At 37.6% G+C, this 26,501-nt stretch overlaps 1 protein-coding gene and 1 non-coding gene across 2 annotated transcripts; both read right to left on the bottom strand.

Moving 5' to 3' along the window:
* Nucleotides 1–5,566: 5,566 nt before the first annotated feature.
* On the bottom strand, nt 5,567–5,671 carry LOC117322551. The gene has a single exon (XR_004531573.1). It is a non-coding gene; the product is annotated as a U6 spliceosomal RNA (small nuclear RNA).
* A 5,268-nt stretch (nt 5,672–10,939) lies between these two features.
* On the bottom strand, nt 10,940–16,322 carry LOC117321638 (estradiol 17-beta-dehydrogenase 8-like). Its single transcript, XM_033876134.1, has 4 exons — nt 16,202–16,322; nt 15,650–15,777; nt 13,036–13,110; nt 10,940–11,197 (listed from the first exon to the last, which is right to left on the bottom strand). The coding sequence occupies exons 1-4, from the start codon at nt 16,207–16,209 to the stop codon at nt 11,181–11,183; spliced, it is 228 nt and encodes a 75-aa protein (XP_033732025.1). The 5' UTR covers nt 16,210–16,322; the 3' UTR covers nt 10,940–11,180.
* Nucleotides 16,323–26,501: the final 10,179 nt, after the last annotated feature.

Here is a 26,501-nt window from a genome sequence, read left to right on the forward strand (position 1 = left end):
CGTATCTCATCGCTTTGCCCCTAACGCCATTCATAAAAAAATAAAAATATGAAAATCTCTCAAATGCCTTATTGTTTCTTGCACTATGGTTTAATATTGTCTGTAGAAAATCCCGTATCTCGCTTCATTTTTACAGTTATAAATGTCGGATGTCTACCAACATGATGTTCGATTTTACAACCCCACAACAACATCCTAACAGTCAAGAGACGAAACATCTGCCGATAAGATAACAAAATACGTATTTAACGTATATAGTTAGTAACTAAGTAATATGTTTAATTATTTCATTAAGATGTCACGATCGCGAAGTGAATTTAGAACCACTTACCTTCTTCCCGCCCGTATTAAGCTATCGAAGCGGCAACATGGCTACCTTCTGTTTATGCATCTCGCTCACTTAGACGCTTCTCCAATATATGCGGAACTCCTCTAAAGCATTAATAGCACCAATACTCGGAAGTTTTGGCTCGTTCAACGGTGTTGTCCATTGGTAACTGCAATGGACATGTCCAACGTGGTCCGATTTAATCGGATAAAACCCTGTGGGGTTGCTTTTTTTTATTAATATAGCAACCCCACTATGTCATTTAGAACATATATAACACATCTGTATGTGGGGTCGACCCCATATGCTGAAACAACCCCACTTGGTCTATTTGTACAGCAAAAAGGCCCCACTTGGTACCTCTTCTAAGAGCGGACGGACGGACGACGGACCACGGACGCAGGGCGATTTGAATAGCCCACCATCTGATGATGGTGGGCTAAAAACAAACAAAAAAACAAATAATAAAACTTTTGAGATTTAGCATTGACATTCCAGTATAATATATATAGTATATTTAGATACATCACTTATGTTTGTATATATCTACTTACTTGGGATCTGTATCCCCTAAAAACAATGTGCCAATCTTGGAAGCTCTGTGGATATCAAAACAAAGACCAAGTGTGACTTCATCAATCAGCTCATTCATTACGTCTGTCATCATACCCTGAAAAAATAAAGAAAGAAAACATTAACACATAAAAATATAAGAAGCTAAGTACATGTACCAGTTTTAGGCAACTGTCAAACCCTAAATTACAAACAACGTCATATTTTATTTCTTGTCTTATAAAATGTATAGGTAACATATGCTTATACCTACAATATACAGATAGTCTACAGGTCAATGTGGTTTATTTTTATTATCTGACAGCTAGCTGTTGATGAGTTATAAACGGGTCTACATATGTAGATCTACATAACTAAAAGAGAAAGTTTGTGTCAAAAACAAATGCATTAAGTGTCTTCAAAACCTGTACTGAATACATCAATTCCTGGTTAATATTGCTCCTTTAAATAGTGCAATGCACTTGATGTAAGGAACCAATGAAAATAGAATGTTATCAACATAGGCTTTGTAGATCTAGAGCTTTTATTACAATATTATAATTAATGCTGCTAACAAACGAATGTTGTTTTGGATGTTGGAGGAAAAGTCACGAGGAAAACTAACTATGCATGTCATCATAGGATCAGTTGGAAAACAAGTCAACTAACCTATCATGCATCATCACTAGTACATGTATTTATCCTGCAACTGCCACCGCATTGTCGGAATACACCTACCGTATATATTTTTGCTGTATACGGCAGTGACGGAAAACAGCTGTATTTTTTCACGTGCATGAATTCGACTAGACGGAACTACTTTTGAATGACCCACACCTTGAACTTTGGTCTCGGTTAAAAAAAAAATTAAATCGCATTACACACATGTCATAAATATCCTCTTGCTTTATTTTTATTTGTAAAAATTGTTTGTTCATGTCGAAAGCATCATGTTTCAGGATTTAGATTATATCTGTAATATATCTAGTGAATATATATTCCGCTGATCTGCTTTGTGAAGTTTTTGACGTCGTCGTGACGTCTGCTCTTAACTTAACGTCACCGCTGTCAACAAACAAACAACAACAAGTAAACAAACAACCTACGCCAATATGTCTGAGGAACAAATTGAAGATGACGACAATTTCAAAATGGATGTTAGTCAGCAAACTTTTGAATTGCTCTGTGATTTAATTGATATAGAGCCTGACATGCCAAGAGAAGTATCATTAGATCTAAATCATGAACCTGCTGTTGAATATGTGAACAATGAATCGACACCCTCTGTCAGTCAAACTGTAAAATTAGATAGCGTCAATGTTACACCTCCAGAGACTCAGCGGCTGAACTTAGTAGAAATACCAAATGAATATGACCCTCAGTTAATGACTGCTATAAATATGATCGATGATGATAGCATTAACCCCCATATGGATGACATACACGGGCACTTGGACATGAATGACGTCAACAACACCGCTATACCAGAACCCTATTTGCCGCCACCACCCAAAACAACTCGAGATAATGAACAATTTGTAAACATCGATATGAAAGAAATAGAAAGTTTCACTGAAAACCAAAAGAATGAAAATACCAAGAAAAAAACATTGCAAGATATCGCTCTGGTCAAGAAATTTTTAGCTATGAAAAACGAGTCGAGAAACTTACACAACATTCCACATGATGAATTAGATTCATTATTGGCCAATTTTGTTATTGCAGTCCGAAAAAAGGACGGCGGGGAATATGAACCTACCTCTCTCAGATCTATTATAGGCAGTGTAGACAGAAAATTACAGAGACAAAAATACGGTCACAAAATCATGAATGGGAATCCCAACGAATTCTGTCTGACGCGAGAGGCATTGTCGGCAAAACAAAAACAGCTGAAAAAACAAGGAAAGGGTAACAAAGTAAACAAGTCGGATCCTATTACGGACGACGAAATAAATATTTTATATCGCAAAAACATTTTGGGGAAATCATCACCAGAGGCTCTATTGAACACTGTGTGGCTTAACAATTCCATACATTTTGGCCTTAGAGGGGTCAGCGAGCACTACAATTTAAGATGGGGCGATGTCACTCTAAAACAGGCATCCGACGGAAAGTAATATTTAGAGTTGAATGAAAGACAGACAAAAACGCGAACGGGTGTTAACATATGTGACACGAGGGAAACTACACCAAAAATGTTCTCAAATAGAGGCGAAAATGACCCGGTACAAATGTACAAAGTATATTCAGAAAACCGCCCAGAAGGCTTCTCTGGAAAGGACGATCCGTTTTATATAGCCCCCAGGACAATTCCACTGACAGACGGGCGTTCTGTTAAATGGTTCATAAAACTGAAAATCGGGGAAAAGAAACTAGGCAGTCTCATGAAAACAATGGCAATAAAGGGAAAACTTGATCCACATAAGAAACTCACAAACCACAGTGCGCGTAAACATCTTATTCAAAAATTAAGAAATGAAAACATACCGCCAACCGACATCATGCAAATAAGTGGGCACAAAAATGTCCAATCCATCATTAATTACAGTGCCATCACTGAGAATCAACAAAGAAACTACTCCAATATACTATCTACCCACCACAGTTCAAACACGTGTCCAAATCCTTGTCCAGAAAGTTCTAATTCCTCAAATGTTAACGTTAATCCGGTAACAAACAACACACTATCACAGATGTCAATGAACTCCATGTTCTATGGGGCAGTACTGAATGTCCAGAATCTGAATGTCTATATGTCAGGGAATTAATTATATCCCTCCATGACTTGAATAAATGTTGGAAATTGCTATGTTCATTTTTCTTTCTGTCAAGTTAATTTCAGTGAGATGAAGAAATCATTGGCTCAGCTAAAAATGTAGGGAACTATATTTTTACCGCGGAATACTTTAAAGCGTACGTCATCTGACCTAGTTTCACTTCAACAGCTGATCGCATATTTTCATGCGCCAGGGAGCGTCAGAAAGCAACATTGTTCATGCGAACATTTTAGGAACATCTTTAAATTAAATGTTAAATGTCGATGAGTGGTGCAGGATAAATAGAATACATGGTCAGTGTCTTAAAATATAAGCTGTATTTTCGGTCTCACTAGTTACCGACAAGAGCCGACAAGAGCCGACAAGAAACTAGATTTACCGACAAGAGCCGACAAGAAACTAGATTTACCGACAAGAGCCGACAAGAAGTTAGAATTACCGACAAGAAGCCGACAAGAAAGAAAATGAGAGATAAAATAGTTTTTATTTATTAAAACAATCTATGATTTGTTGATTTTTTTTATTTAGGAATATTTTGTGGTCTGATATAATGGTTGTGACAGGTAATATTGAGCCGACAAGAAAAATAGATCTACCGACAAGAGGCTTGAATCACCGACAAGAAAGAAAATAAAAGATAAAACACATTTCATTTATCAAAACTATGTTTGATTTGTTCATTTATTAGTTATTTATTATCTATTTGGATTGTTTTGTCGTCTAATGTAATGTTGGCGACAGTTAGTATTGAGCCGACAAGAAAAATATATCTACCGACAAGAGGCTGCAATTACCGACAAGAAAGAAAATAAAAGATAAAACGCGTTTTATTTATCAAAACTATGTTTCATTTGTTCATTTATTAGTTATTTATTATCTATTTGGATTGTTTTGTTGTCTAATGTAATGTTGGCGACAGTTAATTGAGCCGACAAGAAAAAAAATTATTTACCGACAAGAGGTTATAATTAGTCTACCGTCAAGAAGCCGACAAGAAAATGAACAATACGATCGTTTTTATTTCTTGATTTTTACGAATTTAATTACAAGTACAATGTAGTAATACATTTATATATCGACAATGATTGCATTACCAGAAAATTATTGATACAATTGTTTCTGTATCTTCGTTTCTAATAAGACCAAAAACATTCACCAACAGAATATGTTTAACTTCGAATGCTTTTGTTTGGTGGGACCGTTTGTATATATGTACATATTTGGGAAAATAAAGTCTGGTAACATACATTTATAGTTGACAAAATGCATGGCTAAGAGTTCTACAAAACAAATACATGAAAACAAAAACAAAAAACAACTAAGAACTAAAGAATAATTATACGTTCTTTGTCTCTTATCGTCATCTTGTCGGTAATTCCAGCCTCTTGTCGGTAGATCTATTTTTCTTGTCGGCTCAATTTTCCCTGTCACCACCATTGTATCAGACACCACAAAACAATCAAAAATAGGAAAGAAAGAGAGAAAAAAAATAGAAAAGAAAAAAAAAAGCATATCAAACATTGTAATAATAAATAAATTAAAAAAGCAACTATTTTGTATTTCATTTCCTTTCTTGTCGGCTTCTTGTCGGTAATTCTAACTTCTTGTCGGCTCTTGTCGGTAAATCTAGTTTCTTGTCGGCTCTTGTCGGTAACTAGTGAGACCCTGTATTTTGGCTCGGGACAGAAAGACAAAAGTGGCTTGCCAAGGCTCGCCACTTTTGTCTTTCTTTACCCTCGCCAAAATACAGCTTATATTTTAAGACACTGACCATGTATTCTCTATGTCTAGAACCCCTAGCTTGTTCTATGGAAGAGTGGTATGAAGCACTAGATCACGCTTCACTGCACTCATCACAACAGCATTTCACTGCCATCACATTAGCAATCAGCACTACACCAAGGCACAAATAAATATGGAATGCTTGACAAAATTGTGTGTTATCCTTGGGCTGGTGCCATACTTATATTCTCTGTATTGTTCAGTTTTAATATAAGTGCTAACTGCTGAAGCAAGTTCAAGATTTGGATTAATAGGTCTAGTAGACTAGAATATACCAAAGTACATGTATAAGTTAAAATTAAATTTGCTAGTTTGGAGTAAAATTTAGCAATCCCCATTGCTCTACTACAATGGACAGATTGAAAGATACTCATTGGGATAGGATCTTGACAATGTGTCATCATTACAGAAACCTTAAGCTCAGACCATCGTTTTGAAATTATATTCAGTTTAAAAAATAATATCATTTTGTGTACGGTGTAACAAATACAAGACTGTGCATATAATTTAATGACAATGACTCAATGTCGGTTTCTTTTCATGAGCAGAGTCGGTTATTTTAACTTATCTGTCGTGGTATAACAATCAATAGCATATCTTTCGCATTGTTCGTCTGCTTCGAAGTAACGGGCACAGTCAACAGTGAGTGACAGGTGTTTGCACTTACTCTGCCGATAACTTTGATGTGTGTTATCCTACAACATGTTCATCATGTAAGTAAGTTCATAAATAAAACATCATGAAATATTTAATTTACCTGTAAACCGATGTCGCCATTCTGTTGACAATGCGGATTTTTGTTATCCATGTCTTGCACACTTCAACAGTAGAAGAAACAAAACACCGATGACAGACACCGGAAATATGAACTGGCGCTCTTCGATTTCACAAATGGAGTCGGACGCGGGCAGTGCGGATTCCGGAAAATACGGTGCGTACATGTACATTTTGAAAAGTGCTGCGAAAACTTTAGTAGAAAAATCAATACTGATTTATCTGATGTGCCTTTCCATATTGCATATGTTTTTGATGACAATTATGATATTTACTGGGCTCATGATAAGATGATAAGACCTGTCAAGGTACACAAACCCTGTGTAAATAAACCTCATTCTTTAAATTGTTATCTAAGAAGGGCATTAAAAAAAACCCGGAAAGCTATATTTTATATGTAAAAAAAGCAGAACCACACGAAGATAGCTAACATGGGAAGTCCATTGAAAACAAAGAAACTATATGTAGTGTACGTAACTTCGTCAGCAGTCTATAGTCTAATTCAGGTTGGCCTACCATAAAGCCCTTTTCACATAATGCAAGTTTTAATGATCAGAAAATTATTTTAAAAGAAAATGAAAAGAAAATGAACACATTGTATTGGAACAGAATGAAGTTGTGATTTGTTTTGTACTGTTGCCGACGATATGGGCAAATGCATGTTTCTTGAATATGTCTCTAGCGGTGCTATTAATATTAGAAATAATATACATGAACATAAAAGTGATAAATAAGCATTTTCCTTTCACACTGTAGACAGAAAACTTGAAAAGAAACGTTTTTCATCCTTGAAGTAAAGGCGAAAGGATTTTGGTGGTATTTCAGATAGGATTTTAAAAGCTGATTACGAAGGTTCAGTATTTACCTATTTTTAAGAAGAACGATTCCATTGATAAGACTACTTTAATAATTATCAGTATTTTACCTGCACCATCCAAGGCTTGTTAGTCACATACGACAGTTTTGCTCCTCCTCTGTTAGTCACATACGACAGTTTTGCTCCTCCTCTGTTAGTCACATATACGACAGTTTTTCCTCCTTCTTTAGTCACATACGACAGTTTTGCCCTTCCTTTGTTAGTCACATACGGCCGTTTGCCCCTCATTTGTAAGTCACATACGACAGTTTTGCCCCTCTTTTGTTAGTCACATACAGCCGTTTTGCCCCTCATTGTTAGTCACATACGACAGTTTTGCCCCTCCTTTGTTAGTCACATATGACATTTTTGCCCCTCCTTTGTTAGTCACATACAACAGTTTTGCCCCTCCTTTGTTAGTCACATACAGCCGTTTTGCCCCTCATTTGTTAGTCACATACAACATTTTTGCCCCTCCTTTGTGTGTCACATACGACAGTTTTGCCTCTCCCTTTTAATTGTTACTCACATACGACAGTTTTGCCCCCCACCCCTTTGTTTGACACATACAACATTTTTGCCCCTCATTTGTTAGTCACATATACAACAGTTTTGCCCCTCATTTGTTAGTCACATATACAACATTTTTGCCCCTCATTTGTTTTTTTTTTCTCGGTTCTTAGACATCTCTTTTATGTCATCGAAAGGGAATATACCAGGTCAATATCAGGTCAAGCTCCCGGGAATGCAAATCTGAAGCAAAGTACTGATCTGTCTCCATGTCGATTTCTTGGTGATGATGTTGTTAATGTCAATGTATGGTTGCGATACATTGAACTGCATGTATGAACATCAGATGACAGAATCGTCAAGTATCCCCGTATGTTGTATATTTACGAATGCATTAAGGTGATCAGTACTTGTGATGGAATGTGCAACCGATCATAAAGAGTACTATAAAAAAAATCTTGCATACACATATATATATTGTAACCCAAATATACGTGTCTGGCATATACACAAACATATGGTCTGCCTTCTTGGTAAGAATTCTAAACTCTGTGATCATGTTACAGGTTATATAGTTTGGTGGAAGCCGTGGAATGATCAAATGTTGAAAGAAAAAAATGTTTGCGACTTGGCAGCTATACTTACACGATGTTATATGTGTGTTATACAGAAAAGTGATACCATTTTATTTTTGCGATCCTTCGTGAGCAAGAATCAAAAACTTTGTGACGAGTTTTCTAAAATCTCATATGAAGTGAAAACTCATTCAATATACCTTCTATATCTTACATTTTGACAACATCTCTTTTCTGTAAAAAAAAAAAAACAAACTTGAAAACATCTCTACCTGTATAATTTGCACACCCCAACTTTAAACTTTATTTCAGTACAAAAAAGAGGCACAGGGAGCCTGTATCGCTCACCTGGTTGGATACAACCAAACGTCAAAACAATGTTCATGTTAAATTTGTTAATACAGTATCTATATTATTGATGTCAAACAATGCTATATGTAGTTAAGGGGTTGGGATCTCAACAATTTCAAAAATATAACAAAGAAACTAAGACCCTAGGGGCGGGGAAAGACCCCAGGGCCTATTTTCATATCATGATTGTGTTTATCTCTTTGTGCTCAACAATGTTATGTATGGTTAAGGGGTGGGGATCTCAATGGTTTCAAAGATATGTCCAAAACAAGAGGCCCATGGGGCCTGTATCGCTCACCTGATTGGATAAGACCAAATGTCAAAATAATGTTCATATTCAATTTGTTTTATTTGTAAATCGCAAACAATGCTATATATGGTTATAGTGTGGGAATCCGAACTGCTTTAAAAATGAGTAAAGTCCAGACTCTCTAAGGTCTGAAAGACCTCAAAAATTGTTTTTAGAACATGCATTCATCACTTTATGACTAGTAGCGATTTAAAGGAATTATATAGTAACCTCAATTTACCCTATTGGGCCCCGTCTCTTTGGCCCCTTTGGGGTCAGAGCAAACATTTATGCAAAATCTGTTCCCCTTCCCCCAAGGATGTTTCTGACCAAATTAGGTTCAAATCCATTCATAACTTTATGACTAGTAGCGATTTAAAGGAATTACCTCTATTTCCCCTATTGGGCCCTGCCCCTTTGGCCCCTCGGGAGTCAGAGTTACCATTTATGCAAAATCTGTTCCCCTTCTTCCAAGGATGTTTCTGGCCAAATTTGGTCAAAAACCAATAAGAACTTTTTGACTAGTAGCGATTTGAAGCAAATGTTGACGGATGACGGACGCTGCACCATGACATAAGCTCACCGGGCCTTTGGTCCAGGTGAGCTAAAAACCCACCTAGGAAAAGACCCCAGGGCTTACATTCATGATATGATTGCTTTTATATCTTGATGTCCAGCAATGCTATATATGGTTATGGGTTGGGACCTCAAAGGTTTAAACTAGTAGCAATTCAAAGGATTTAGCTCAATATCCGTTATTGGGACCCGCCCTTCTGGCCCCAGGGAGCCACACCCTCTGTTGATACAACGTTTGATCTCCTTTGCCCCATAATGCTCCAGACCGAATTTAATCAAAATCAATTCAGGCATTCAGGACTAGTAGGGATTTGAAGAATCAACCTCCATCTTTCTACTGAACCCAGCCCCTCTGGCCCAAGGGGAGCCACACCCTCCGTTTATACATTGTTTGATCCCCTATGCCCAATAATGCTGCAGCTAAATTTCATCAAAATCGATTTGAATATTAAGGACTAGTAGGGATTTAAGGGACTTGCCTAAATTTCCCCTATTGGACCCCACCCCACCGGCCCCAGGGGAGCCTCACCAACCCTTTATACAACATTAGATCGCCTTTGCCCAATAATGCTCCAGACAAAATTTCATCAAAATTCATTCAGATGTTCAGGACAAGTACAATGTAGGAATTCAAAGGAAATGTTGACGGACGATGTACGCTGCACCATGGCATAAGCTCATTGGCCCTTTTGGCCAGGTGAGCTAAAAACAGCGCAAATAACACGGCTTTTTATTGTAATACATGTATATTGAGACAGTCTTTTTGTTCCACCATTTACAATCCATAATGTCATGTCATTGTCCATATTATGATGTCACAATCGATTTCTGACTGGCACAGCTAATGAAAAAATGCCTCATGGTATAATTCGCTAGTGACATATATTCACTGGTTAATTGGATGTTTATGTGATAAGTTACATGTACATTGTATAAAGTGAGTTGCCAATTAAGTGTTCTAACAACAAAGAAATAAAGGTGACTGTACATGAATCCTAGGCAAGTAAGACATTAATACTTTATTAATATATTATCTTTTGTTTACAGATGTGTTGTAGGGTACTGTTGAATAATGTTGTTGTTGCTGCCTTGAGAAATGGAGTCCCAAGAGTGCTGACACATTGGCGATACACACATACCACAGGATGGTTGGAAAAACTGTATACCCCTCCCCCTGCCCAGCAGGGGACTAACATGAGGCATATGGGCAGTACAGTCACCTGCGATTTGATATATTTTGGCAGTTTTAATTCCTGTAACCTTGAATTTAAGGGTGGAGCCACAATGTCCCAGGAGGTAGAGAATTCTAGCAATTCAGAAAAGTCTGCCGTGGATACAGGTGTATACATGAGGTCTCACTAATAATCCAGGTAATAGAACCCTGATGATGGCTAACTTTATAACCAAAACATGTAAACAACTCTCTCCAATAAATTGGACCATTCAATGAATCTCCGTGTTGGGCTCACCGTCTTTACGTAAATCAGCAATCAGTTCTTTGAACATTTCATCCTTGAAAAGTAGCACAGGAACAATATTTTCTTATAGGAAATAAGTAATAAAAAGCTCAAAATTTCAACAATTTTATATATGAAAATATAACACCATTGCATTACAAATTATCCAAACAACTTTAACAGATCAAAGAAAATCACAAATGTATTCAGTGCCAGAGGTATGTTTCATCATAATGTCTACACTTCCGACTGTAGGAAGACCATGTCCAGTTCCAGCATTATGTCTGGTGAGGTACTAAGCTGGTTTCCCATCTCAAATGATAACAGTTAGCCATGTTATGTTGTATGCTGGCTCAGGGAAACAGTCCACCTGTTATAAATATCATCACAGAAAGTGTCAGAGACATGGCATCTACTTAATAAACATGATAATGTATGGGAAACCTCAACAACTCTAGTTAGACACCATAACCAACCACCTGTTATTGGGGAACCTCTATAACTACGTATCTACAGTTAGACACCAACCACCAGTCATTGTAACCTCTATAACAAATTCTAGTTAGACCCCAACCACCAGTCATTGGGGAACCTCTATAACAAATTCTAATTAAACACCAACCACCAGTCATTGGGGAACCTCTATAACTACGTATCTACAGTTAGACACCAACCACCAGTCATTGGGGAACCTCTATAACAAACTCTAGTAAGACACCAACCACCAGTCATTGTAACCTCTATAAATATCTCTAGTTAGACACCAACCAGTCATTGTAACCTCTATAACAAACTCTAGTTAGACACGAACCACCAGTCATTAGGGAACCTCTTAAACAAACTTTAGTTAGACACGAACCACCAGTCATTGGTGAACCTCTATATATATATCTAGTTAGACACGAACCACCAGTCATTGGTGAACCTCTATATATATATCTCTAGTTAGACACTAACCACCAGTCATTGGGGAACCTCTATATATACCTCTAGTTAGACACTAACCACCAGTCATTGAGGAACCTCTATAACAAACTTTAGTTAGACACTAACCACCAGTCATTGGGGAACCTCTATATATATATCTCTAGTTAGACACTAACCACCAGTCATTGGGGAACCTCTATATATACCTCTAGTTAGACACCAACCACCAGTCATTGGGGAACCACTATAAATATGTCTAGTTAGACACGAACCACCTGTCATTGGGGAACCTCTATATATACCTCTAGTTAGACACCAACCACCAGTCATTGGGGAACCACTATAAATATGTCTAGTTAGACACCAACCACCTGTCATTGGGGAACCTCTTAAACAAATTCTAGTTAGACACTAACCACCAGTCATTGGGGAACCTCTATAACTACGTATCTACAGTTAGACACCAACCACCAGTCATTGGGGAACCTCTATAACTACGTATCTACAGTTAGACACCAACCACCAGTCATTGGGGAACCTCTTAAACAAATTCTAGTTAGACACTAACCACCAGTCATTGGGGAACCTCTTAAACAAACTTTAGTTAGACACGAACCACCAGTCATTGGTGAACCTCTATAGATATATCTAGTTAGACACAAACCACCAGTCATTGGTGAACCTCTATATATATATCTCTAGTTAGACACTAACCACCAGTCATTGGTGAACCTCTATATATACCTCTAGTTAGACACCAACCACCAGTCATTGGGGAACCTCTATAACTACGTATCTACAGTTAGACACCTACCACCAGTCATTGGGGAACCTCTTAAACAAACTTTAGTTAGACACCAACCACCAGTCATTGGGGAACCTCTATATATACCTCTAGTTAGACACCAACCACCAGTCATTGGGGAACCTCTTAAACAAACTTTAGTTAGACACGAACCACCAGTCATTGGGGAACCTCTATAACAAACTCTCGTTAACCATAGTCCAATATATTTTGCATTGAATGATGCTAATAAATGTATTACAGCACAAATAAAAGTAGTTTAATCAAGGTTTTTAAATTTCAGACATATGAATTTATTGGAACTGTGGTCAGTAATAGATGTTACAACAAAGTATCAATTTACACTGCTCAAACAAGAAAGTCATATCTTTGTCTGGATTATCTCAATGTATCATATCTTTTCAAAGAGCATTGGAAATTTGAATTTAGTGACCGATAGCTGGTAAATGTTATCTATTCCATGGCAACAATTTTACCTGCAACCTCTAGAGTGGTCCCAGTCACATAGCTGCTGTGGTCCGACGCTAAAAACAGACAGGCATTGGCTATTTCTGAAAAACAAACATTCACATCATTTATCATGAGTTATCACGAGTACAGACAGTATGCTGCACATGCATACACTTGTCTTAAATTTAAGAGGTAAGTCTTTAAATAAAGTGCACTCTTCCGTATACATTGGTTTGCTTTTCTTCAATTTTAAACAAGAGGCCCATGGGGCCTGATTCGCTCACCTGGTTGGATTAGGCCAAAATAATGTTCATATTCAATTTGTTTTATTTGTTAACCCTTACCACGCTGTGCAATATTACTATAGTATATGCCTGGCCGCTGCATTCTTTTTGCCTAAGTACTAAATCTGTCATGTATGATGTTCAATCTGTAATAACTTTTTTATTTGTTGTCACAGTGGAAAATGTTATGCAAGAAAATTGTTTATCAGATCCTGCTCTTTCCACCTGTGTAAATTTTGATGAGGTAAGATGATCCTTTTTACCTGTACAGGCAGGTAAAGTTATTTAAGAAAAAAAATGTAGACTTTAAGATAACTTGTAACAATTTAATTATTGGATATATCATTACAGTCATAACATATTTCTTGAAAATTAACACAATTCATTGATAGTTGTATATTACCTGCTAAAATTGCACCTTTTTTACAGGTAAAATTAATTTGCAATTAAAGGTATACTAATTGAAATAAACGCTTGTACATTGCCTTGTTTTTTGTGTATTTTATCACAAGTCAGTTGGTCACTTCATTCAATCTTCTATAATGAACTTATTTACACAACCATTGTATATCACATGTTTATGATTCATGACTAGATAGGGGCTGTTATCGGTACGTGATCTTCCCTCTCCCGGCCCATCTCGTTATCGTTAGACAAGGTCTCGATTCTTTGCAGATTGGACCATTTCAACCTGCCGATCTTCCACCAAATGTGCATTAACAACATCGAGGGGATCAAACCCTTCAAATTCCTCAGATTCTCTATCAGAGTTTATTATCATATTCATAATATCATCAAAGTTATCAGCCTAACCTTCCGACATGTCCGAAGAGTCCGCCATGTTTTGCAGCGACAATGTGCTCACTCATCACCGGCTCTGTTATCATTTATTATCTTGAAAGTTTTACTTAAACCCCCCCATAAATAACAAACGCAAATTAGACTCAGATTCATGCTTTATTAGATAGAGATAAATTCAGATGTGTTCCGGGTATCTGTTACCAGTAATAGGTGGTACATTCTAGAGGCTACAAACAAACGGCATATGCCGTGATTAGCAGTACGGGGCAGTTTTGTGAGCACGGCATATGCCGTGATAAGTGTGGTAAGGGTTAATCTCTAACAATGCTATATATGGTTAAAGTGTGGAAATCCGAACTGCTTTAAAGATTAATGAAGTCCAGACTCTTTAAGGTCTGAGAGACCTCAAGAATTGCTTTTAGAACATGCATTCATCACTTTATGACTAGTAGCGATTTAAAGGAATTACCTCTATTTCCCCTATTGGGCCCCGCCCTTTTGGCCCCCCCGGGGGTCAGAGTCACCATTAATGCAAAATCTGTTCCCCTTCCCCCAAGGATCTTTCTGACCAAATTGGGTTCAAATCCATTCGTAACTTAATGACTAGTAGCGATTTAAAGGAATTACCTCTATTTCCCCTATTGGGCCCCGCCCCTTTGGCCCCTCGGGGGTCAGAGTCACCATTTATGCAAAATCTGTTCCCCTTCCCCCAAGGATCTTTCTGACCAAATTGGGTTCAAATCCATTCATAACTTTATGACTAGTAGCGATTTAAAGGAATTACCTCTATTTCCTGTATTGGGCCCTGCCCCTTTGGCCCCTCGGGAGTCAGAGTCAACATTTATGCAAAATCTGTTCCCCTTCCCCTAAGGATCTTTCTGACCAAATTGGGTTCAAATCCATTCATAACTTTATGAAAAGTAGCGATTTAAAGGAATTACCTCTATTTCCCCTATTGGGCTCCGCCCTTTTGGCCCCTCGGGGGTCAGAGTCACAATTTATGCAAAATCTGTTCCCCTTCCCTTAAGGATCTTTCTGACCAAATTGGGTTCAAATACATTCATAACTTAATAACTAGAAGCAATTTAAAGAAATTACCTCTATTTCCTGTATTGGGCCTCGCCCCTTTGGCCCCTCCAGGGTCAGAGTCACCATTTTTGCAAAATCTGTTCCCCTTCCCCCAAGGATCTTTCTGACCAAATTGGGTTCAAATCCATTCATAACTTAATAACTAGAAGCGATTTAAAGAAATTACCTCGATTTCCTGTATTGGGCCCCGCCCCTTTGGCCCCTCCGGGGTCAGAGTCACCATTTTTGCAAAATCTGTTCCCCTTCTGCCAAGGATATTTCTGGCCAAATTTGGTCAAAATCCAATAAGAACTTTTTGACTAGTAGGGATTTGAAGCAAATGTTGAAGGACGACGGACGACGGACAACGGACAACGGACGACGGACGCTGCGCCATGACATAAGCTCACTGGACCTTCGGTCCAGGTGAGCTAAAAATACAATTCCAAAATATGTTGCTGCAATAAATTTACAGATGAGAACTTACCCTCTGGCCGTCCGAGTCGCGATAGCGGGATAAGCATCTTGGTCATTTGAATCAGATGGTCAGGTACTTTATCAGTCATTGGCGTTTCAATAAACCCAGGTAAGATGGCATTCACACGGACACCAAATCTAGAAAAGATTTTAAATCACCTGGTAAAATTTGTAGTCATGTACAACTTATTTTTACAAGAAGTTTTTCACAGACAAATTCAGTTTTCACAGATTGAAAGACAGATGTTCCTCACAGAAATATTGATGATTTACATATTTCCCACAAAAATTCCTCCTGTAACATTTTGACATTGATATTGGTATCTTCATTTTACTATAGCCAACCTACCCAATTTAGAAACCCATCTAACATGGGATTTGACAAAAAAAACATATTCTTTGTAGCCAGTTAAAGAAAAAGAACCTAAATTTAGGAAAGGCCTTGGTCAATCACAGATTTGAGAGCATGCACTATTATAACAAGTATTCAATGCTAATTAGAAAACAATGAATTTCTTTTTTTGCCTTTCCAATCAAAACAGAACTGACAGAAAACTCAAACCTTCCCATCTCCTTGGCAGCAGTTTTTGTAAGTCCCACAACTCCTGCTTTAGATGCTGCATAGTTTGTCTGGCCTACATTGCCGACCTAGGGAGTGTGAACAACGATACACAAAACTGTGAAGTACATTGTATATACATTAATTACAAAGAATTTCAGTGACTCTCTGAGTTAAAACATCTATTTATGTTCCATTCTACCCTCATTTTATTTCCATATTTTACACTTATATCAGATTTCCATTGGATTCATTGGAGAATCAATATGATTATGCTCTGATGAGTTTTTCACATCTTACCATACCTTTGTACCCACGAAACTCACACTGTACAAAATCTGAGTTCAGCCCTACCCACCCCCACCTCCTATCCCTTTTGAATTCGATAAGTCCAAAAGAGTTCATTGTGATATGCCGAAGTGAACTTGTCAACATACATTTGTATTAGATTTCCATAATAGTAACGGTGCATTCTGTGACAGTAAGGGCTAACAAGAGTTTGTACATTCTGTGACAGTAAGGACTAACAAGAGTTACAGTACATTCTGTGACAGTAAGGGCTAACAAGAGTTACAGTACATTCTGTGACAGTAAGGACTAACAAGAGTTACAGTACATTCTGTGACAGTAAGGACTAACAAGAGTTACAGTACATTCTGTGACAGTAAGGGCTAACAAGAGTTTGTACATTCTGTGACAGTAAGGACTAACAAGAGTTTGTACATTCTGTGACAGTAAGGACTAACAAGAGTTACAGTACATTCTGTGACAGTAAGGACTAACAAGAGTTACAGTACATTCTGTGACAGTAAGGACTAACAAGAGTTTGTACATTCTGTGACAGTAAGGACTAACAAGAGTTACAGTACATTCTGTGACAGTAAGGACTAACAAGAGTTTGTACATTCTGTGACAGTAAGGACTAACAAGAGTTTGTACATTCTGTGACAGTGAGGGCTAACAAGAGTTACAGTACATTCTGTGACAGTAAGGACTAACAAGAGTTTGTACATTCTGTGACAGTAAGGACTAACAAGAGTTACAGTACATTCTGTGACAGTAAGGACTAACAAGAGTTACAGTACATTCTGTGACAGTAAGGACTAACAAGAGTTACAGTACATTCTGTGACAGTAAGGACTAACAAGAGTTTGTACATTCTGTGACAGTAAGGACTAACAAGAGTTTGTACATTCTGTGACAGTGAGGGCTAACAAGAGTTACAGTACATTCTGTGACAGTAAGGACTAACAAGAGTTTGTACATTCTGTGACAGTAAGGACTACAAGAGTTACAGTACATTCTGTGACAGTAAGGACTAACAAGAGTTACAGAACATTCTGTGACAGTAAGGACTAACAAGAGTTACAGTACATTCTGTGACAGTAAGGGCTAACAAGAGTTACAGTACATTCTGTGACAGCAAGGACTAACAAGAGTTACAGTACATTCTGTGACAATAAGGACTAACAAGAGTTACAGTACATTCTGTGACAGCAAGGACTAACAAGAGTTACAGTACATTCTGTGACAGTAAGGACTAACAAGAGTTTGTACATTCTGTGACAGTAAGGACTAACAAGAGTTACAGTACATTCTGTGACAGTAAGGACTAACAAGAGTTTGTACATTCTGTGACAGTAAGGACTAACAAGAGTTACAGTACATTCTGTGACAGTAAGGACTAACAAGAGTTACAGTACATTCTGTGACAGTAAGGACTAACAAGAGTTACAGTACATTCTGTGACAGTAAGGACTAACAAGAGTTACAGTACATTCTGTGACAGTAAGGACTAACAAGAGTTACAGTACATTCTGTGACAGTAAGGGCTAACAAGAGTTACAGTACATACTGTGACAGTAAGGACTAACAAGAGTTACAGTACATTCTGTGACAGTAAGGACTAACAAGAGTTACAGTACATTATGTGACAGTAAGGACTAACAAGAGTTTGTACATTCTGTGACAGTAAGGACTAACAAGAGTTTGTACATTCTGTGACAGTAAGGACTAACAAGAGTTTGTACATTCTGTGTCAGTAAGGACTAACTAGAGTTTGTACATTCTGTGACAGTAAGGACTAACAAGAGTTACAGTACATTCTGTGACAGTAAGGACTAACAAGAGTTTGTACATTCTGTGACAGTAAGGACTACCAAGAGTTTGTACATTCTGTGACAGTGAGGGCTAACAAGAGTTTGTACATTCTGTGACAGTAAGGACTAACAAGAGTTTGTACATTATGTGACAGTAAGGACTAACAAGAGTTTGTACATTCTGTGACAGTAAGGACTAACAAGAGTTTGTACATTCTGTGACAGTGAGGGCTAACAAGAGTTACAGTACATTCTGTGACAGTAAGGACTAACAAGAGTTTGTACATTATGTGACAGTAAGGACTAACAAGAGTTTGTACATTCTGTGACAGTAAGGACTAACAAGAGTTACAGTACATTCTGTGACAGTAAGGGCTAACAAGAGTTCGTACATTCTGTGACAGTAAGGACTAACAAGAGTTACAGTACATTCTGTGACAGTAAGGACTAACAAGAGTTTGTACATTGTGTGACAGTAAGGACTAACAAGAGTTTGTACATTCTGTGACAGTAAGGACTAACAAGAGTTACAGTACATTCTGTGACAGTAAGGGCTAACAAGAGTTACAGTACATTCTGTGACAGCAAGGACTAACAAGAGTTACAGTACATTCTGTGACAATAAGGACTAACAAGAGTTACAGTACATTCTGTGACAGCAAGGACTAACAAGAGTTACAGTACATTCTGTGACAGTAAGGACTAACAAGAGTTTGTACATTCTGTGACAGTAAGGACTAACAAGAGTTACAGTACATTCTGTGACAGTAAGGACTAACAAGAGTTTGTACATTCTGTGACAGTAAGGACTAACAAGAGTTACAGTACATTCTGTGACAGTAAGGACTAACAAGAGTTACAGTGCATTCTGTGACAGTAAGGACTAACAAGAGTTACAGTACATTCTGTGACAGTAAGGGCTAACAAGAGTTATAGTACATTCTGTGACAGCAAGGACTAACAAGAGTTACAGTACATTCTGTGACAATTAGGACTAACAAGAGTTACAGTACATTCTGTGACAGCAAGGACTAACAAGAGTTACAGTACATTCTGTGACAGTAAGGACTAACAAGAGTTTGTACATTCTGTGACAGTAAGGACTAACAAGAGTTACAGTACATTCTGTGACAGTAAGGACTAACAAGAGTTTGTACATTCTGTGACAGTAAGGACTAACAAGAGTTACAGTACATTCTGTGACAGTAAGGACTAACAAGAGTTACAGTACATTCTGTGACAGTAAGGACTAACAAGAGTTACAGTACATTCTGTGACAGTAAGGACTAACAAGAGTTACAGTACATTCTGTGACAGTAAGGACTAACAAGAGTTACAGTACATTCTGTGACAGTAAGGGCTAACAAGAGTTACAGTACATTCTGTGACAGTAAGGACTAACAAGAGTTACAGTACATTCTGTGACAGTAAGGACTAACAAGAGTTACAGTACATTATGTGACAGTAAGGACTAACAAGAGTTTGTACATTCTGTGACAGTAAGGACTAACAAGAGTTTGTACTTTGTGACGAAAGGGCAAACAAGAGTTGTACTTTCGTGTCAGAAAGGGACTAATAATTTTGTAATTTGTGCGTAAGGAAAACAAGATTTCAGTACATTCTGTGACGTAAGGAAAAACAAGAGTTTGTACATTCTGAAGAAAGGGGACAACGGGGTTTGTAATTCTGTGACAGTGAGGGCTAAACAAGAGTACAGTACTTTCGGAAAGGGGAAACTAAAAGATTTTGACATTATGTGACGTAAGGACTAAAAAGATTTTTACTTCTGGACGAAAGGGATAACAAGATTTGTACATTTTTTGGGAAGTGAGGGCTAAAAGGTTACAGTACATTCTGTGACGTAAGGACTAAAAAAGATTTTTTTGTACATTTGTGACGTAAGAATAACAAATTTTGAATTTCTGTGCGTAGGACTAACAAATTTGGGACATTCTGTGCCGTGGGGGCTAAAAAGAGTTACAGTACTTCGGCAGTAAGGAAAAACAAGATTTGAAATTATGTGACAGTAAGGACTAACAAGAGTTTGTACATTCTGTGACAGTGAGGGCTAACAAGAGTTACAGTACATTCTGTGACAGTAAGGACTAACAAGAGTTTGTACATTCTGTGACAGTAAGGACTACAAGAGTTTACAGTACATTCTGTGACAGTAAGGACTAACAAGAGTTACAGAACATTCTGTGACAGTAAGGACTAACAAGAGTTACAGTACATTCTGTGACAGTAAGGGCTAAACAAGAGTTACAGTACATTCTGTGACAGCAAGGACTAACAAGAGTTACAGTACATTCTGTGACAATAAGGACTAACAAGAGTTACAGTACATTCTGTGACAGCAAGGACTAACAAGAGTTACAGTACATTCTGTGACAGTAAGGACTAACAAGAGTTTGTACATTCTGTGACAGTAAGGACTAACAAGAGTTACAGTACATTCTGTGACAGTAAGGACTAACAAGAGTTTGTACATTCTGTGACAGTAAGGGCTAACAAGAGTTACAGTACATTCTGTGACAGTAAGGACTAACAAGAGTTACAGTACATTCTGTGACAGGTAAGGACTAACAAGAGTTACAGTACATTCTGTGACAGTAAGGACTAACAAGAGTTACAGTACATTCTGTGACAGTAAGGACTAACAAGAGTTACAGTACATTCTGTGACAGTAAGGGCTAACAAGAGTTACAGTACATACTGTGACAGTAAGGACTAACAAGAGTTACAGTACATTCTGTGACAGTAAGGACTAACAAGAGTTACAGTACATTATGTGACAGTAAGGACTAACAAGAGTTTGTACATTCTGTGACAGTAAGGACTAACAGAGTTGTACATTCTGTGACAGTAAGGACTAACAAGAGTTTAGTACATTCTGTGTCAGTAAGGACTAACTAGAGTTTAGTACATTCTGTGACAGTAAGGACTAACAAGAGTTACAGTACATTCTGTGACAGTAAGGACTAACAAGAGTTAGTACATTCTGTGACAGTAAGGGACTAACAAGAGTTTGTACATTCTGTGACAGTGAGGCTAACAAGAGTTTGTACATTCTGTGACAGTAAGGACTAACAAGAGTTTGTACATTATGTGACAGTAAGGACTAACAAGAGTTTGTACATTCTGTGACAGTAAGGACTAACAAGAGTTTGTACATTCTGTGACAGTGAGGGCTAACAAGAGTTACAGTACTTCTGTGACAGTAGGACTAACAAGAGTTTGTACATTATGTGACAGTAAGGACTAACAAGAGTTTGTACATTCTGTGACAGTAAGGACTAACAAGAGTTACAGTACATTCTGTGACAGTAAGGGCTACAAGAGTTCGTACATCCTGTGACAGTAAGGACTAACAAGAGTTACAGTACATTCTGTGACAGTAAGGACTAACAAGAGTTTGTACATTCTGTGACAGTAAGGACTAACAAGAGTTTGTACATTCTGTGACAGTAAGGACTAACAAGAGTTACAGTACATTCTGTGACAGTAAGGGCTAACAAGAGTTACAGTACATTCTGTGACAGCAAGGACTAACAAGAGTTACAGTACATTCTGTGACAATAAGGACTAACAAGAGTTACAGTACATTCTGTGACAGCAAGGACTAACAAGAGTTACAGTACATTCTGTGACAGTAAGGGACTACCAAGAGTTTGTACATTCTGTGACAGTAAGGACTAACAAGAGTTACAGTACATTCTGTGACAGTAAGGGACTAACAAGAGTTTGTACATTCTGTGACAGTAAGGACTAACAAGAGTTACAGTACATTCTGTGACAGTAAGGACTAACAAGAGTTACAGTACATTCTGTGACAGTAAGGACTAACAAGAGTTACAGTACATTCTGTGACAGTAAGGGCTAACAAGAGTTATAGTACATTCTGTGACAGCAAGGACTAACAAGAGTTACAGTACATTCTGTGACAAGTAAGGACTAACAAGAGTTACAGTACATTCTGTGACAGCTAAGGACTAACAAGAGTTACAGTACATTCTGTGACAGTAAGGACTAACAAGAGTTTGTACATTCTGTGACAGTAAGGACTAACAAGAGTTACAGTACATTCTGTGACAGTAAGACTAACAAGAGTTTGTACATTCTGTGACAGTAAGGACTAACAAGAGTTACATACATTCTGTGACAGTAAGGACTAACAAGAGTTACAGTACATTCTGTGACAGTAAGGACTAACAAGAGTTACAGTACATTCTGTGACAGTAAGGACAACAAGTTACGCATTTGTGAAGTAAAAAACTAAAAAAGTTACAGACTTTTGGACGAAAGGGGCTACAGAGTTACAGAAAATTTTTTGTGCGAAGGATAAAAAGGTTACAGTACATTCTTTTAAGAAGGCAACAAGAGTTAAGACTTTTATGTGACGAAAGGACTAAAAGGTTTGTACTTCGTGACAAAGGACTAACAAGATTTTGAAATTTCGGGAAGAAAAGGATAACAAGAGTTTTTACATTCTTGTCAGTGGGGACTAACTAGAGTTTTAAAATTTGGACAGAAAGGCTAACAGATTTACATCTTCTTGACAAAAGGGGACTAACAAGAGTTTGAATTCTGACAGAAGGACTAACAAGATTTTGGACATTCGGGGACAGTGGGGGCTAACAAGGTTACGGGACATTCGTGACAGTAAGGACTAAAAAGATTTTGTACTTTTGTGACAGAAGGACAAAAAGATTTTGTATTTTCGTGACATAAACAAAACAAAGTTTGAATTCTGGACAGTGAGGGCTAACAAGATTTAAGCATTCGGGGGACAGTAAGGACAAACAAGATTTTTACTTTTTGGGAAGAAGACTAACAAGATTTTTGTACTTCGTGACAGTAGGAAACAAGAGTTTGTACATTCGTGCAGTGGGGGCTAAAAGGGTTTACAGAAATTTCTGTGACAGAAAGGACAAAAGATTTGTACATTAGGCAGTAGGACAACAAGAGTTTTACATTCTGTGACAGTAAGGACAAAACAAGATTTTACAGTACATTCTGGACAAAAGGGCTAACAAGATTTTCGTAAATCCGGACTGGGGACTAACAAGAGTTAAAATTTCTGGCAAAAAGGACTAACAAGAGTTTGAAATTTTTGACAGAAAGGAAACAAGAGTTTGTACTCTTGACAGTAAGGAAAAAAGAGTTTGTACTTCTTGACCGAAAGGCAACAAGAGTTACAGTACATTCGTGACAGTAGGACAAACAAGAGTTTACTTTTTGGGACATAAGGACTAACAAGAGTTGTACATTCTGTGCGTAAGGACTAAAAAGATTTACATACATTGTACATAGGGCTAACAAGGTTAATACATTCTGGACGTAAGGCTAACAAGGGGTTAATACATTCTGTGACAGAAAGGGACTAACTAGATTTTTTAATTCGGACAGTAAGGACTAAAGATTTACGTTTTTCGGGACAGTAAGGGAAAAGAGTTTGACTTTTTGGACGAAAGGATCAAGAGTTTGACTTTCTGGACGAAAGGGACTAAAAAGAGTTCGTACTTTCTGTGCGAAAGGACAAACAAGAGTTTTACTTTCGTGACAGAAAAGGACTAAAAAGATTTTACAGTACATTCTGTGACAAAAAGGACAACAAGAGTTTGCTTCGGTCGTGGGGATAACAAGAGTTGTACATTCGTGCAGTAAGGACTAACAAGAGTTCAGACTTTTCTGTCAAAAAATGCTAAAAGAGTTTTTACTTCTGTGAAATAAGGACAACAAGAGTTACAGACATCTTGGTCAGAAAGGGCTAACAAATTTTGACACTTTAAGAAAGGGGTAACAAAGTTACAGTACATTGTCAGTAAGGACTAAAAAGGGTTTGTACTTTTTGGGACAGAAGGGGACTAAAAGATTTACAGTACTTTGGGAACAAAAAGGATAAAAAGAGTTTGTACATTTGGAAGAAGGGGGACTAAAAAGAGTTTGTACATTCTGTGCAGAAAGGATACAAGGTTCAGAAATTTTGGGACAGAAGGGCTAACAAGTTTGACTTCTGTGACAGAAGGAAACAAGGTTACGCATTTGTGACGTAAGGGCTAAAAAGAGTTACAGTACATTTGTGACAGCAAGGCTAACAAGGTTCAGACACGTGACAATAAGGACTAACGGGGAGTTACAGACATTCGGGACAGAAAGGACAACAAGATTCGTACTTCTGTGACAAAATAAAAAAAAAGGTTTGTCTTTCTGTACGAAAGGGGACAACAAATTACAGTAATTCTTGACAGTAAGGACTAAAAAGAGTTTGTACTTCTGTGAAGAAGGACTAACAAGATTACAGTACATTCTGGACAGAAAGGACTAAAAAAGGTTACATACATTCGTGACAGAAGGAAACAAGATTTAAAAGTACATTCTGTGACAGTAGGACAAACAAGATTTACAGACTTTCTGTGACAGTAAGGAAACAAGAGACGTACATTCTGTGACAGTAAGGGCTAACAAGAGTTACGTACATATGTACAAAGGACTAACAAGATTTAGACATTCTGTGACGTAAGGATACAAGAGTTACGAATTTGTGACAAAAGGGACAAACAAGATTTTGTACATTTGTACGAAAGGATACGAGTTTGACTTTCGGAAGTAAGGGCAAAAAGAGTTTGTAATTCGTTCATAAGGATAACTAGATTTTGTACATTCTGTGACGAAAGGACTAACAAGAGTTACAGTACTTCTGTGACAGTAAGGATACGATTTTTGTCTTTCGTGACAGTAAGGCTAACAAGATTTGTTACATTCTGTGGACAGTAGGACTAACCAAGAGTTACAGTACATTCTGGACAGTAAGGGACTAACAAGAGTTTACGTACATTCTGTGACAGAAGGGACTAACAAGAGTTACAGTACATTCTGTGACCAGTAAGGACTAACAAGAGTTTGTACATTCTGTGACAGTAAGGACTAACAAGAGTTACAGTACATTCTGTGACAGTAAGGACTAACAAGAGTTTGTACATTCTGTGGACAGTAAGGACTAACAAGAGTTACGTACATTTCTGTGACAGTAAGGACTAACAAGAGTTAAGTACATTCTGTGACAGTAAGGGACTAACAAGAGTTACAGTACATTCTGTGACAGTAAGGACTAACAAGAGTTACAGTACATTCTGTGGACAGTAAGGACTAACAAGAGTCTACAGTACATTCTGTGGACAGTAAGGACTAAAAGAGTTATATACATTCTGTGACAGTAAGGACTAACAAGAGTTACAGTACATTCTGTGACAGTAAAGGGCTAACAATAGTTACAGTACATTCTGTGACAGTAGGACTAACAAGAGTTCGTACATTCTGTGACAGTAAGGACTAACAAGAGTTCGTACATTCTGTGACAGTAAGGACTAACAAGAGTTACAGTACATTCTGTGACAGTAAGGACTAACAAGAGTTTGTACATTCTGTGTCAGTAAGGACTAACAAGAGTTTGTACATTCTGTGACAGTAAGGACTAACAAGAGTTATGTACATTCTGTGACAGTAAGGACTAACAAGAGTTACAGTACATTCTGTGACAGTAAGGACTAACAAGAGTTACAGTACATTCTGTGACAGTAAGGACTAACAAGAGTTACAGTACATTCTGTGACAGTAAGGGCTAACAAGAGTTTAGTACATTCTGTGACAGTAAGGACTAACAAGAGTTTACAGTACATTCTGTGACAGTAAGGACTAACAAGAGTTTACAGTACATTCTGTGACAGTAAGGACTAACAAGAGTTTAGTACATTCTGTGACAGTAAGGACTAACAAGAGTTTGTACATTCTGTGACAGTAAGGACTAACAAGAGTTAAGTACATTCTGTGACAGTAAGGACTAACAGAGTTCGTACATTCTGTGACAGTAAGGCTAACAAGGTTACAGTAATTCTGTACAGAAAGGAAAACAAGATTTTACAGAAATTCGGGACAGTAAGGATAAAAAGAGTTACGTAATTCGTGACGAAGGGAAAAACAAAGTTACCGAATTCGTGACAGTAAGGCTAAAAAAGGTTTAAGAACTTCTGTGACGTAAGGGCTAAAAAGGGGTTCAGTAATTTGACAGAAAGGGGATAAAAAGAGTTACAGACATTCGTGACAGTAAGGACTAAAAAGAGTTACGAAAACATTATGTGCAGAAAGGACAAAAAAGATTTGACTTTCGTACGTAAGGATAACAAGGTTGAAATTTGTGACTAAGG

Source organism: Pecten maximus, chromosome 2 (assembly GCF_902652985.1).
Source record: "Pecten maximus chromosome 2, xPecMax1.1, whole genome shotgun sequence".
In the NCBI taxonomy this organism is placed as follows: domain Eukaryota; kingdom Metazoa; phylum Mollusca; class Bivalvia; order Pectinida; family Pectinidae; genus Pecten; species Pecten maximus.